This window comes from Canis lupus, chromosome 10, assembly GCF_011100685.1.
Source record: "Canis lupus familiaris isolate Mischka breed German Shepherd chromosome 10, alternate assembly UU_Cfam_GSD_1.0, whole genome shotgun sequence".
Classification (NCBI taxonomy): Eukaryota; Metazoa; Chordata; class Mammalia; order Carnivora; family Canidae; genus Canis; species Canis lupus.
Genome location: NC_049231.1, coordinates 23,993,566 through 24,009,100, shown reverse-complemented (window position 1 = coordinate 24,009,100; position 15,535 = coordinate 23,993,566). Strand labels below are relative to the sequence as shown.

The 15,535-nt window shown below is 54.8% G+C and overlaps 1 protein-coding gene across 1 annotated transcript in view; it reads right to left on the bottom strand.

Annotated features, from left to right (window-relative positions):
• Positions 1-4,433: 4,433 nt before the first annotated feature.
• Positions 4,434-15,535, bottom strand: part of NFAM1 (NFAT activating protein with ITAM motif 1) — a 39,004-nt gene continuing 27,902 nt past the window's right edge. The window contains exons 5-6 of the mRNA XM_038550330.1: positions 7,871-7,957; positions 4,434-6,527 (exon numbers count right to left, since the gene is read on the bottom strand). Of these exons, the coding sequence (XP_038406258.1) occupies positions 6,468-6,527; positions 7,871-7,957 (147 nt within the window). The 3' untranslated portion in view covers positions 4,434-6,467. The remainder of the gene's footprint in view (positions 6,528-7,870; positions 7,958-15,535) is intronic.

Here is a 15,535-nt window from a genome sequence, read left to right as displayed (position 1 = left end):
AGTGGCCGGCAAAGGAAAAAGTTCACTTATTCTTTATTTTTTTATTTATTTATGATAGTCATACAGAGAGAGAGAGAGAGAGAGAGGCAGAGACATAGGCAGAGGGAGAAGCAGGCTCCATGCACAGGGAGCCCGAAGTGGGATTCGATCCCGGGTCTCCAGGATCATGCCCTGGGCCAAAGGCAGGCGCCAAACTGCTGTGCCACCCAGGGATCCCCCACTTATTCTTTAAACAAATGGCTCTTGAGCCCTTCTTCTGAGTCAAGCACAGAGAGAAACATGTCGCATCTTAGCCATGCTCGGGATGTTCAGAGCCTGTGGGGGGAGTTGGGTGTGTGAACTGATTCAAGTCCAAGAGGTCAGAGCAGTGAGAAATGAATAAACCGCTTGGTGGGGGAGGGGTTTCCAAGGAAGGCTTCATAGAGGAGGTGGCATCTGAACAGGAATTCACCAGAGAAAATGGGAGGAGCACAGGTTCAGAGGTGGTGAGTTTGGCATCTCGGTGAACTGCAGCTGTGGATGGGAACACGGATGGTGCTTGGGGTGCCTGGGCCAGTGGGAGCTGGTCAGAAACGAGGCTGATGGACTCTATGACGATAGAACCATCTGTCTCTTATCCCAGCCTCAGCACAGGCCCTGGCACAAAGTTGGAGCTGCACAAATGTTGAAAGAATGAAGGGGTTGTAAGAGCCCTAAGTACAGGACTGAGAAGTCAGGGCTCCATCCTGTGGATAGTGAAATCCACTGCGAGATTGTGTACAGGATGTGAGGTAGGGGTCCAGCTTCATCCTTTGGCCTGTGAATGTCCCTGTCTCTGAGCCCTATCTGTTGAAAGCCTGTTTTCTCCCTCATTGATTATCTTGGCCCCTTTGTTGAAATGAATAAATGGGAGGTACTACAGGGTTTTGAGGGGGAAGAGGCATGGTCAGATCTGTGCCTTGAAAGGCACATTCAAACACATTGAAAGATGAGTTTGGTGGCAGAGACTGGGAAGGGCCAGGAGAAGGTGTGGAAGGGAGATGAGATGGGTGGGCTGGACCCAGGAATGAGGGGGAATTTGGGAGAAAACCAGTCCCCTGGTCAGTCTGGGGCTCCTGTGGGAAGCCAAGTACAGGGCTGTGCCCCCTAACCACGGCCACGAGCTCAGCCAGCCTGGGCCACCCAGGACCTGTGATGCCCACCGGAGAATCGGAATGGATGGACAAAGGGACACAGAGAAAAAGCCTGTGCTCCTCAGCCCCTCAAGGTCCACAAAGTGGTAAAATTAAACCCTCTCCAGACACAGCCATTGCAAGGAGGTTTTCAGGTAACGAGAGGGTTGTAAATGCAAAACATTGCCAATTACAGCAGCATTATCCTGGATTAGAAAGCTTCCAAGAGGCGGCTCACACCTCCAGGCATGTTGTGCCCAGAAATTTCCAGGGGAGGCTAGGGATCCAAATGTCTAGGCTGCCTGAAGCCAGGCCCCACAGTGTGTGCTGCGTGCTGGGTGGGCCTGGCTCCACTGACTCTACAGACCTGCCTTCTTTTCCCCAAGAAGATAGACTGACTGTGGGGAAGGAGGACCCCCTGCCCCACCTAACCCCCTATAATTCTGAGCAATGTCAGGCTGACAGTCTATCTCTGGCAGAAATCTGTCCTTTCAAGGACTTCCCCAGTCCTCGGGGCAGTGAGTCCATCTAAGACACTTTGTGCAACCCCCCTACCCCCACCCCGCTCGTCTGACGTGTGGAGTCCAAAGGACCACATACAACTGGAGCCAGCCCGGTGCTGCCCCTTCTGGGGTACATGACCTTTAGCCAGTCCTCCTGGCTCAATCATAGTTTCTGCTTTGGCAAGATGGGGAGACAAGCCCCCTACTTCGTGGGGTGTTTTCAGGATTTAGTGAGATATTGTAGATGGAAGGCTTGAGGCATGGAAACCAGTATAACCTCTGCACGTGACTGTTTGACAGTGTCGGCTAAAATAGTAAATGTCCACACCTGGGGCCCCAGGGTGTCCTTTTCGTCATCTCCCACGGAGAAAGTTTTGCAAATTCTGTCCGAGGATATTCCCTGCAGCACCTTCTGTGAGGCTGGAAATTGTAAACAACCGAAAAGGCCATTTATAGGGCCCTGGTTAAATTAGGATCCATGGGTACTGTGAAATCCTTTGCTGTAATTAAGGAGTCTGGCAGCTTCTGTGTGCTGTCACGGGCAGATCCCCACCACGTGGGGCTGCATGAACAAAGCAAGCACAAACAACACCTACAGAACGGTTCCATTTCAGCTTCCAGAACCCCACACAATCGCTATAGATTTTATATGTTCATATGCATATATGTGCGTGGATACAATGAAAACAGCCTGAAAAAAAAAAAAACCCACAAACCCCAGTGACCCAGTGGTCACCCCAGGAGGGGACTGGGCTGGAGGCTGCAATTGGCAGGAGCATCAGAGAGAATTTTACCGCCTGTGTTATGCCTGTGTCGCCTGCTTAGATAAACACGCACAAAATAACAAGTGCAGAGAGCTGGGCCCGACCCGCACTCGCTCAAGGCTCGCAGGCCGTAGTCATGAGCACGGGGCAATGGAGAAGCCAGTGAGGAAGGGGACCCAGTGCCTCTTGCTGCTGTCCCCAGCTCGTGGAATCCAAATCCAGGTCTGAGGAAGCCCCTCATGTGGGTATGGGATGTCCCCTGGCATTGAGAGGGACACAGAGAAGCTGCTTTGTCAGCCTGGCTGGGCTGGGGCCATGGCCCACCTCTCCCGGCTGAGCGGTCTGCCAAGGAAACTATTGAGCTACATAAAAATCCATCCTGGAAATCCCAGAGGCATCCTTAGAATGGAGTGCGCCTTTAAATTAGAATGTTAAAAAAAAAAAAAAAAAAAAAAAAAAAGGAGAAGAAGAAGAAGAAGGCAGATTTGCCAGTAGCTGGAGTTCAGGTTAGTGAGGGCTGGTGGCCCAAACACAGGGGCTGGGCTGGGCCGAGGCACCCCCCTCTCCAGCCAGACCGGGGTCCTCCAGCATCGGCGGTGAGGGGGACCCCAGCCCCACCAAGGCTCCATGTGGAACTGCACATGTTCCCATGGAAACTCTGCTCCGAAGAATCCTCTGGAAATTGTTGCCGAGGAGGGGCCGCCACTTCCCACACCTATTTTGTGTTCCCGGGTTTGGTTTCCAGGGATGATTTTCCCTTTGGCAAGTGCTGAGAGGAGCAGGAGCAGGGCAGGGGTTGGGGGGCCGGAGGCCGAGGCCGCAGGGAAGGGGCAGCGTGGGCCGTTTCCGAGTGGCTGCCCCAAAGGGCCTTTGGAGTGGAGGGTGTCACAGGGAGCTGAACTGTTTCAGAGCCTCCTCATGCCTCACTTCCCTGCTTGCCCAGCCCCCACCCTGGGGTGCTCCTGGTGGGGACGACAGAGCCTGGGGCCCCATCCCCTGGAGGGAGGCCTACCCCTTGTTTCCCAGATGCCCTCCACACTGCTCTGTGGTCGCCTGTTTTTCCTGGAGGATGAGCGGAGAGGAAAACGCATACCCGCTGAGCCCCTGTGGGAGCAGAGAGTTCCCCATCTGTCCTCTCCGAGCCACACGGAGCCGTCTTGATTGTCACCGCAACCAAGGCTGAGGAGGGCATGGCTGCTGGGGGTGGATTGGGGTTCAAGGGAGGCCAGCAGCCACCCAGCCCCGAAGGGCTTCCCTCCTCCTCCTCCCTTACTGCCGCCTGTACCCCCTGCCGCCATCAGCCACCCCTTGTCCCCCTACCAGCCCATCGGGCTCTCAGTCCCAGAGGTGAAGGGACAGAGGGACCCAGTCTTCCTTGCTCCACACAGGGAGCCCCAGGATATTCCTTCCCCACCCTCCCTCATGTCAAAGGTCCCCCAGGGTCCCACCCTTCCACCTTGACCTTCCTCCTCCTCCCTGCCTCTCTGCTTGCTCCTTGGAGACCCCATCAGCACCCTCCCAGTCTTGCCTCGAACCAGATGCAGCCACTCTGCTGGCAAAGGCTATGTGTACAGAAGGGGGTCAGGTCACTCCTGAAGGGCCTCATAGGCCTCGGGGAGGAGTTAGGATTTTATTCCAAGTGAGGTGGGAACTGTTGAACGTGAGGAAGGACATGCTCCTATGTAGGGTTTTCGGGTTTTTTAAGGACTATTTATTTGAGAGAGAGAGAGAGCAAGTGAGTGCACAAGAGAGGGGCGGCAGGAGACAGAGAAAGAAACTTTAGCAGACTCTGTGCTGAGTGTGGAGCCTGACACAGGGCTCGATCCCATGACCCTGAGATCAGGACCCCGAGATCTCAACCTGAGCCGAAACCAAGATTCAGATGCTTAACTGACTGTGCCACCCAAGCACTCCGATCCCATATAGGTTTTTTTCTCTTTTTAAAAAAGATTTTATTTATTTATTTTTTAAGATTTTATTTATTCATGAAAGACACAGAGAGAGAGGCAGAGACACAGGCAGAGGGAGAAGCAGTCTCCCCACATAGAGCCCGATGTGGGACTCGATCCCAGGACCCCAGGATCATGCCCTGAGCCGCAGGCAGATGCTCAAACACTGAGCCAGCCAGGTGTCCCCCCCCCCATAGGTTTTATCTGGATCCCTTAGGCAACTTTGCAGAGAAGAGGCAGTGGGGGCAGGGCAAGGGGATGTGATCCCTTCAGGCTTCCCTTGAGGCTGAATGATGCAGAGCCCGAGCCCCAGGGGCTAGCGTCCTGAGGCCAGGACAGAGAGGCCCATGCCCAGCAGGTAGCCTCCTCCTGGTCTTGCTGGCTTTCGTTTCCTCTGGGGAGGCTCCCCGCACCCTGAGCAGCACAGACCGCCTCACTCCTACCACAATCCTGGCCTCTGCTTCGGGCTATTGGGGAGTCAGGAGCGTAGAAGGCAGTTTTGCTCCAGGCAGCCTCTCCTGCACAGGCAAGGAATTCAGTCGACTCCAGCCTCTGGGGGAGCAGGGCCCTCTCCACTCAGCCTTATAATCCAGCTCAGAGCCCTCCTTGCTGTGTGCTCACAGGCCAGGCTCAGAACCAAGCTGGGAGGCTGTGGGCTGTCCTGTCCTGGGTGGCCAGGGAGGCTGGATGCCTCTTAGCAGAGGGGCTGGGATTTCCTTTGGATGTCAGGCTATTGCTCCCCCCACCCCAACTCCCAGCCTATCTGCCCTGAGGGAGGGGCCTGGACCACAGAGAAGGGGCTGCCCATGACCTAGTGGCCCAGTACTGCTCAGGGGCGAGGGTCGGGGCCTGTGCCTTGGGCCCCTCACTGTCCCGGGACACGTCTGTGTGTGAGGGCCCCTCAAGGACTCCGCAGCAGCCTGGGGGTGGGAGGAAGGATGGTACAAATGAGATCCTGGAAAGCAACAGAGATGGAGGAGAGCAGAGCCCCACAGCCTGGATGATTCCCCCACCCTTAGCCCCTGTCTGTGAAATGGGCTCCAGCAGAGATGCTGAGAGGAAGAAATGAGCATTGGGAGCCTCAGAAATGGCTCTGTGTGAGCACTGAGGGCCTGAGCTCCTACACCACCCAGGGAGCCCCAGACACCAGGCCCTGCAGCTAGACCATTTGAGGAGAGGTCCTCAAAGCCCTGGGACAGGTGCAAAATGTGAACAAATAGAGGAGATGAGTGGGATCCAGGGAGGCCAGACTGAGGCTCTGGGGAACTGGCCCTGGTGGGGAAGGTGGGTGCAGGGGGAGGGAGGAGGAGCTGAGGCCTGGAGGGTGGGGAAGGGCCGCAGAGGTGACAAAGCAGTTGGCACAGGGATGCAGAGGGCCAGGCTGATGGGCAACAACCATCCTTGTTGGGGGATGGAGAGCTTAGGAGGTTCAGCTCCTGTGTAGCCAGCATCTCCCCCTCCCTTGCCCCAAATGTGCTGATCTCCTTCCTCACCCTCCCTGCCCCGGCCACCAGCCTCAGGACCTCCCCTCAGCCACCTCTCTGGTCTCTAGCTCTGTCCTCGAGCCCGGCCCAGCCACCTCTGCACAGTTCCCATCCTCCCCACACCCCATACGCCCCCACCCCCAGCTCCTTTCTCCACCTCGCATGGCTGCCTTGTGCCTCTGGCCTGGCTGGGCAGGGAGCACTTGCATGGTTGGTCCCTTGTTTGTCCCCGCTGGTGCTCGTGCTCACAGCACTGACCAGGGTGCCTTGCCGGGAGCCTCCTGAGGAGCTCCGTCTGGGGTGCAGGCTGGTGCCAAGAGGGCCCGTGGATCCTGAGAAGGTGAGGAGGGCCTGGGAAGGGGCGGTGTCCTAGAGACCTGTGAAGGCTGAGCTAGGCCTGGCAGACGGAGGAAGAGTCTGGGCAGAGGCCAGATGCGAGGTGCTCAGTGGGTAGGTCTGGCGTACAGAATGGGGGGCCGGGAGCACCATGGATGCGGGGGTGAGGTGATGGGGCCTTGGTCCTGGGTTGGCGGGCCAGTCCTTGGAGGGAGGCCCCGTGGGACCGCTGATCCGGGGCCAGAGGGGATCGGGGCCTTAGGGGCCAGTGGAGCTCATCCTAGAGGTTTTCATAGACGAGGTTAAATTCGCTGTCATCCAAAAATCCATTAAGTTTTTTCTGGGAAAAGAAAGAAAACACAATAGGAAGAGAACAAAGTTCTCTGAAACAAAGTTTCAGGCAGAGGCAAACAGCTTCCTGCATGGCTTTCAGAGGGAGGCCTGTCCTTGTCCCCAGGGCCACCCTGCCAGCCATTTCTCCCTCCATTCCACCCACCCTCACTCCTGCCCTCCAGCCTTCCCGGGCCTCCCCACATGCTCTTCCCTCTGTCTGGGGTGTTCCCCCCACCCCACCTGCTCCCCAACGACATCCTACTCACCCTGCAGGGTTTGGCCCAGCGTGCCTGAGAGCCCCCTCCCCTGCCCCTAGTCTGGTGCCTCCCCACAGCACCCCCCTCACAGGGGCCTGCAAACGCCCTGTGTGTCGGGTCAGCGCCTGGCCCTGCAGGCCCGAGGCTCCCAGAGGGCAGGGCCACGTCCAGCCGTCCTGACCAGCACTCAGGGCCTGCCACAGGGTGGCCACTGCCTAGGCTGGCCCAGACGTCCTTGGGGGGCTCAGCACCGGGAAGCCCTGCTTCCAGTCAGGGCCAGGTTTGGGGCTGAGTATAGAAAGGGCTTTGAGGAAAGGAGAGTCCACTAACAATGCCAGCCTGGGTCCCCTGGGCTGGGGAAGGCCAACCCCCTCACTTCCTGACGCTTCTTCCAAGGTGTCCACAAACCCACCCATCACCCCCATGGGCTCCGGTACCAGCTTCATAACCCCTTGCATTTTATGATGCCCAAAGCTCTGGTGTCGATGTTAACCTGGAACTCGTTTGAAATCAGTGCAGCTGGTTTTGCAGGAACGTGTCACTCATCCAATTTACAGATGAGCAAACTGAGGTTTAAGAGGGAATCATGATTGAGTGATATGCCTCCGCCCCCGTCATGATAAAAACAGAGCTCTGACCAGGCCAGCCCACGCTGGCCCAGCCCAGACTCTAGCTTCCAACTTTAGCCCATGTCAGCCTGGGGACAGCTAGAAGCCTAACACCCCTGGCCTAATTGGCCAGCGTAGACACGGCTCACATTGCACAAGTGCCTACTGGGTCCCAGTACTGATTCCCATGGTGAATCCGTGAGCTGAGGGCTGTTAGGCCCCTCGGTTTACAGAGGAGAGGACTCAGGCTCGGAGGTGAGCCCCTCGGCCCAGGGCTACACAGCCAGTAAGGGATTGGAGCCGCACTTCAAACCCTCCAGTCCTCCTAACTACTAGGCCACCTGCTCTAGAGAAGAGGGCTCTGATTGAGCTGCAAGTGGCTCACTCCCTCGGCCTAGTTACCCCCCCATTTTACAGACAAGGAGAAGGGTGGATAAATAAGAAGAGGAGCCAAGCATGCTCCCCACCCCCACACCCCTACATACCTGGGAGAGAAGGTTCTGGGTGGGGGGCAGGCTCCTGGCCTCGTTCTGGATGCACGAGTACACTTCAGTGTCTCTACGCTGTAGGACCTGCAGGAGAGGGCAATGGTTAGATAACAATGAACTGAGGGTCAGGGGCTGGGTCCCAGCAGCTAGGCTTCTCTGGCATGATCACTCCTGCCTGCGGGTGCCCAGGGAACAGTCAGAGCCCTTTGGGGTGTAGCCTGTGACGGGACCGCCATGCACAGCCACGCCACTGCACCTTTGCACCTGCTCTTCTCTCTTGCAGAGCCACCTTGCCCCTTCCCGCTTGTTCAAGGCTACTCCTCTCTGTGCTCATCCCATCTTGAGGCTCTATTACGGTCTTGTGCTTAGCCTGGGTGGGCCCTCTCCAGGCTTCCACCTGGCAGGCAAGAGGAGGGGCCTAAGCTCACACCCACAGTCTCTGCCTGTCCTGAGGCCTCAGGAACCTGGCTGCCAGCAGCCCCAGGACAACCCATGGCCGTGGCTCCAATAGGATGGCCTCCTGGCATGTGTCCTTATCCCTCGGGTCCAAAGCTTCTGACCCTGTGAGAATCTTGACCACCCATCCTCCCCTCTAGGACTCCTTAGACACCCCCACCTCGGCCTGTGTTCACAGATGGCTTAGGCACCCGCTAGGGTCACCTACCTCTCTGATCAAGCTGTACCTGATTTGCCTCTGGGTCACCGAACTTACAGCTTGCTTGGCACACTTGAGACAATGGCACCATACGATCTATGAGGTCCTTGCTCACCAGGCTGTGTGTCTTGGGGCCACACTCACTCTTGGCCCAGCTATAAGCAGCCTGATCAGAGGCCTCAGGTGGTAGAAAGAAACAGGCTTTGAAATCAGACCAGACTAAGTTCAGCTCTCAGCTCTGACAGGCCAGCCTGGCAGGCAGCCCCTGAACCTCTCTCTGTTTCCCCATCTGTGAGATGGGAATAATTATATTTATCTTGTCTGTTCGAAGCATGATTAAATGAGATATTGCCAAGCACAGGGTTTGGCAAACAGTAGGTGCTTAATAACTGCGGAATGATCATCAGTTGAATGATCATCAAGGGAGGCTTGTTGCCTCCCTCCCCTGTCTGCCTTCGCAGCCTGGCCCCTCCTTCAGACTCTGTGGGGCCCCTGGGTCCCACGAGAGGAACAAACGCTGTGCTTTGGAGTTGCCAGAGCAGAGCCACCAACAGCCTAAGCAAGAGGCAGGAACCTTCCCTTCCCGCATGTACATGTCATATGGATGCCGGCTGGTTGCCAAGGAGGTGGTTTCCCTGGCAACAGGCAAGCAGGGGTTGCCGAGACAGGTGGTGCTCAGAGGCAAGGGGGGGTGGGGAGGGGCGGAGGGAGGTGCTGAGAGGTAGCGGTGCATGAAAACCCGGGTAATAAACCATTGGCGCTTGGGCGACCCGCACTTCAAGGGCATCACACACAGAGATGGCTCGGCAGCCCTGGGGCTCAGCTAAGGCGCCCTGAGTCAGAAAGAGGGTGGGTCTTGGGAGAGGGGCTCTGACCTCCCTCGGGGCAGGGAAGGGGGCAGGACCGCCCTAGGGAGAAGCCCCATCTTCAGTGGAAGGGAACTTCCAGGGCCTGCTCCGGCCTGTTGGGTGTCCGTGCCCGCCCAGAGCACCTGCACCCAGAATAGGCATCCATTACTTGGTGGCCCCGCGCCCCCAGCCCCTGTCCACCCAGACCTGGAGGCAGCCCCTCCAAGCTGGATCTTTCAGGTCACAGAGGGGATGAAGGGGCCTCCTTGCTAACATCCCAGCGGGGGAGCCGGTCTGGGGTCCCACAGGTGGTTCCCTTCTCCCTCATGTCCCGCTCACAGGGGCTGCCTGTCACACATTAGCCCAGAGAGGCTCAAAGATGCCTCAGGTCACACAGCCTCTCACTGGTGGAGCAGAAGTGAAATTCAGCCTCCTGCCCAGCCCTGCGTGCTCCCACTGGGCCAGCAGCAGCTAGGAGACTTCTGAACTAGTGACAAGCACCCGGGCCTGGGACCCCGCAGGCCTCTGAACCACACTGGGGGTTGGCTGTGCTGAGGACCAGCAGCTGTGAGACTGAGGCAGGGGAGGTGCAGAGGCTGGGGCCCATTAGCAGCTGCAGAGTGAAGCCTTTGACAAGGCCTGACCTGCTGGGCTGCATTTGCATTCAGGGTGTGACCTGCATCACTGGGCTGTGACAGGCCTGGAGGCCTTGTCAACAGGACACCCTCTGAGGCTCTGCACGGCCCTCCTGGCTTTCTGCGGTGGTGATGGGAACTGCCTCCCTCAGGGTGTGCTTGCTGGGCGAAGACTGCCCTGGCCTCTGAATGGGCTGCTGTGGGCTGGGCTGGATGGGGCTGGGCTCTGTCAGGCTGTACTGGACTGTGCTGGGTCATGCTGGGCCGTGTTGGGCTGTGCCGTGCTGGGCTGGGCTGTGCTGGGCTGGGCTGGGCTGTGCTGAGCTGTGCTGGGCCATGCTGGGATGGGCTGTGCTGGGCTGGAGTGTGCTGTGCTGGGCTGTGCTGTGCTGTGCTGGGGTGTGCTGGGCTATACTGGGCTGGGCCGGGCTGTGCTGTGCTGGGCTCAAGCTGTCTGTCAGGGACCCAGGCCCCCCAAGACTTTCACCTCGAGCTGCTCCATGGGTGACAGCGCTGTTACCCACGTAGTTGTCGGCCCTGCAGAGGTGTGAAGTCAGTGGCAAAGCCTCCCCCCAGCCCAGCCCAAGCCAAAGCTTGGCCCAAGCTGCCTTGGAAATACAAGAGCTGCCCTCTCATGCACCTCCGCATGTAGAGACTTGTACTCTGGGGGGGGGATGGGTGCGATGTGGGGTGTTGTTCAGAAAGGAGTGGCACCCAGTGGAGAAGTACCTCTGCAGGGTAAGGTCGAGGTATGTCTGAAGCGAGCCGCCCCCGCGGGGACAGTATCTGGGGAGGCAGGTTCTGGGGAAGCCCTCTGATGAAGGCTGCTCCCGCCAGATGAAAAGCTGCCAGTGGGAAGCCCCCTCAGATTCCTCAGTGGGAAGCCACGGCAGCGGTGGCGTGTTAGTGAGGGCCCCCTGCTGCAGGGAGCAGGAAAAGGGCAGCAGAACAGGCAAGGCTGGAGCAGAGCTGAGGGGATGTGTCCAAATGCCTCCGAGGGAAAGCGACACCACAGGGCTGATGCCCTACAGGTGCCCCGGGTGCCCACTCTGTGCCTGGCACTGAGCCCCATGGAAACCCCAGCATCTGGAAGGTAAGAATGGTCCTCTGCTTGTCCGTGTGGCACTTAATGCTGTGTGAGCAGGGTGCCTGGGTGGCTCAGCGGTTGGTCCCTGCCTTTGGCTCAGGGTGTGATCCTAGGTGTCCCGGGATCGAGTCCCACATAGGGCTCCCTGCATGGAGCCTGCTTCTCCCTCTGCCTGTGTCTCTGCCTCTCTCTCTCTCTGTGTCTCATGAATAAATAAAATCTTTTTAAAAAAGTACTGTGTGAGCAAACCACAATTATGAAAGGAAGAGGTGGCCATATGGACCATGAGGGACAGGGGGAGGGAGAGAGGGAAGTTGGGGTCATGGAGTGGGTGGGAAGCTTGCAAATTTGAAAGAAAGGTCAGGAAAGACCTCATTGTGAAGGTGCCATCCGAACAAAGTGAGGAGGAGTGAGGGGTGGGCCCCACGGACAGCACACACAGGACACTACGAGCAGAGGGCATCGCCAACACAAATGCCTGCTGTGGTGAGGGCATGCCTGGTGTCTGGGGACAGCAAGGAAGTCAGTGTGATCAGAGCAAGTGGATGACAGGGCGAGATGCGGGGATGCGGGTGCGGCCAGTGGAGGCCCTGTGGGGGCTCTGACGTTGACTGAGGGAAGCAGGAACCTTCAGAGGGTCTGCAGTAGTTGTGAGGATGTGCTTCACAGAGCTCCAGCTCCAGGGACCAGTAGTGACCAGGGGTCCCAGCTGCTGGGCTGTGGAACCCATCATCATGGGCGCATGGAGGCCCTAGGCCCCAGCCAGGGGCTGAGCACAGCGGGGGTGCCAGCACAGCCTGCCACCCTGGGAGACAGAAGGCTCCCCTGGCCTTGCCCAGCCTTCCCTACACTGTGTGACGTCCAGGCTTCCTCTCTGCCGTCCTTCCCACTTTCCTCACTCAGGACCAGCTCTGCATTGGTGTGATGCTTGCCCAGCCTTCCCCATCTCCTCTCGTAGGTTGATTTCCCCAATAAGACCATTTCAGGCTCACCCCAGCTTAGTGCTGCTTCTCAAAGGCCTGGACACAGCAAGGGCTCTGAGCAGAGGGAATGTAATCTGTGCTTGAGCAAGGTCACTCTGGCTGCTGGCCAAGGGCAAGGATAATAATAGGCCAGCTGAGGGGCACCTGCATCTGGCTCTTGATTTGGGCTCAGGTCTCGATCTCAGGGTTATGAGATTGAGCCCCATGTCAGGCTCCGTGTTCAGCACGGTCTGCTAAGGTTTCTCTGCCCCTCTTCTCTCTCTCTCTCTCTCTCTCTCTCAAATAAATTAATTAATCTTAAAAAAAAATAGGCCAGCTGATCAGAAACCAATTATAGGATCCAAGGCAAGAAATAGTGGTGGCTCCCACCAGCATTAGCACTGGAGGGATGCGGAGCAGTGGGGAGGGATTCCAGATTTGCTTTGAAACAAGAAGTGCTGACAGAGCAGATATGAGTAGTGATAGACAGAGGGAAGGAAAGGACAACTTCAAATGCTCGTCCTGAGCAATTAGAAGGATGGCACAGTCAGTCACTGCAATGAAGACTAGGAGTAGAGGCTCCCCAGTGGGTAAAGAATTGGAGCTGGTCTCAGAGAGAAGCCAGTGACCCAGATGGAATGACTCTGGTGTTCAGAAGAGGTGTCCGGCCTAGAGATAGAAACATGGGAGTTGTCAGCATGTAGATGGTCTCAAACCCTGAGGTTGAATGAGATCTCCCAGGGAGAAGATGAAGAGCAGAGAGGAAGGGTCCCAGGACTGCACCCCATTGTGAAGAGGTCAGGGTTCTACTGGTTCTTAAGGAGGAATCAGTTGAAGGAAGCCAAGGAGGCCTGGTGGTAAATCGGGTGTGCGTCAGTAGGGTGTGGAATGTTCCGGAAGCAAGTAAAGAAAGTATGTCAAGGTGGAGTGAAAGCCTGCTAGTGTCAGATGCTGCTGATTCATCAAAGAAGATGAGGGCCAGGAAGTGACCATTGGATTTAACAATGTGGAGGTCGATGGTGACCTTGAGAAAGATTTTGATGATTACATGGGCAGAAAGCCCAATTGAGTGGATCAGAAAGGAGAGAGGAAGCCTGAAGACTGAGAGTTGTGATATTTCTGTTATGAGTTGTGGAGAAAGGGTAGGGTCACAGGAGAGGGACTTGGGCTCAAGAAATATAGGATGGGGGCAGCCCGGGTGGCTCAGAGGTTTAGTGCTGTCTTCAGCCCAGGGCATGATCCCCAGGATCGAGTCCCACGTCGGGCTGGTGCATGGAGCCTGCTTCTCCCTCTGCCTGTGTCTCTGCCTCTCTCTCTCTGTCTCTCATGAATAAATAAATAAAATCTTAAAAAAGAAAAAAAAATATAGGATGGAAGAAATTGTAGCATGTTTGCAAGCTGTAAATGCAATATTCTGTTGTTAAGCCCTATTTTAGGGATTATAGAACCAAGACTCGGAAAGTTTAAGGAACAGAACCCGTGAGCAAAAGAACTAGGCTTTGAACTCCAGTCTCTCTGACACACTCCAAATCCATGCCCCTTAATAAATCACTTTTAAAAAACAAATTGGCAGTGACACAGTTTTCTTTTTCAAGTCACAATATGTCATGAGCATTTCCCCACATGAATAAAAAGTAAAATTTGACAGAATTAAGAGGAGAGATACACAAATCTACAGTTATATGGACAGATTTAACTCACTTCTCTTAATATCTGATAGACCAAAAACAAAAAAATCAATAAAGGAATGAAATATTTTAAACAACATGATCAACAAACTTGACCTAGGGACGCCTGGGTGGCTCAGTGGTTGAGCATCTGCCTTCAGCTCAGGGCATAATCCCAGGGTCCTGAGATTGAGGCCCACATCGGGCTCCTCTGTGGGTAGCCTGCCTCTCCCTCTGCCTGTGTCTCTGCCTCTCTCTGTGTGTGTCACTCATGAGTAAATAAATAACATCTAAAAACAAAAAACAAACTTGACCTAATTGAAGTTTGCCTGGGTGGCTCAGTCAGTTAAGCATATGCCTTGGGCTCAGGTCATGATCCCAGGGTCCTGGGATAGAGCCCCACATAGGCTCTCTGCTCAGTAGGGAGCCTGCTTCTCCCTCTGCCCCTGGCCCTGCCCCTCTCCTGGCTTATGTTCCCCCTCCCTTTCTGTCTCTCAAATAAATAAAAACCTAATAATAATTTTAAAAAGCTTGACCTAATTGACATATATAGAACACTTAAGTCAGCCACGCACAATGCAAGTTCTTTGCAAACGCACATGGGATACACACTGAGCCATAAGCAAATTTCAAGAGACTTCAAAGGATTAAAATCATACAGAATACATTTTCTGATCACAGTGGAGTTAGCAAGAAATAAAAAACAGAACAATGACTAAAAAAGTAATTAAACATTTGAAAATGAAGCAAAATACTGTAAACAACCCATAGGGCAAAGAGGAATTCTCGATAGAAAATTTAAACTGAAAGATAATGAAAAGACCACATATCAAAACTTACGGGATATAGCTAAAGCCGTACTTAAAAGGGAAGTTCATAGCCTTTAATTCATAGATTTGAAAAGAAGATTGAAAATCAATGACCTAAGTATCCATCCAAAAAAAGTAGAGGAGGAATGTACAAAAATCCTTTTCCAGAGGCTGGGAATAAGATGAGGATGACCGGTGTCACCATTCCTACTCACCATCACACTGGAGGTCTGAGACAGTGAGAGAGGAAGAAAAAAGAAATAAAAGTATGAGGGCCAGAAAAGAAGTGGGACTTCCATTATTCACGCATGACATGAGTAGACTGCGTTCATAGAAAATCCCAAGGGATTTGCAAAGACCTCTTAAAATTAATAAATGTATCCAACAAGGCCATGATATAAAGTCAATATACAAAAACCAATCATATTTCTACACACCAGCAATAGACAGTGAGAAAATAAAATTGATCTGGGGACAGCACCTGTATCCCCAATCCCTAATAGGAAGATCGATGACCTCCCAGGTGTGAAGTCCTATCACAGTGCCTGGCACATCATAGGCCCTCGACAAATGCTCCTAACGTCATCATCGCTGTCATGAATGTCATTCTTATCTGCCTCCCTTCACGCCTCCTTTCCTGTCCTGAGATCTCTTGAAGCCACCCTGCAACCCTGCAGGGGCCGTTGGGCCTCTTCCGCACACTCCAGAGGAGTCCGGCCGAGCCTCAGAGAAGTCTAAACACCGGCGGGAAAGATGTTCCATGCAGAAGGGAGTCTCTCCCATTAAAAGTGCTCTTGTAGAAAGATATTTATTCATGTAGAAAGATGTTCGTGAGATATTGTAACATGAACAAAAATAGCTGCACTACTCCAATAAAAAAAAAGTACGTGTGAGTGCGTGTATGGGTCTCTTTGTGTGTATTTATAGAAAAAAGACTGGAAGGTATAGAAGTTAATGTTACTAGTATTTATCCTGGAAGAAGATAGGCTCAGGATGATG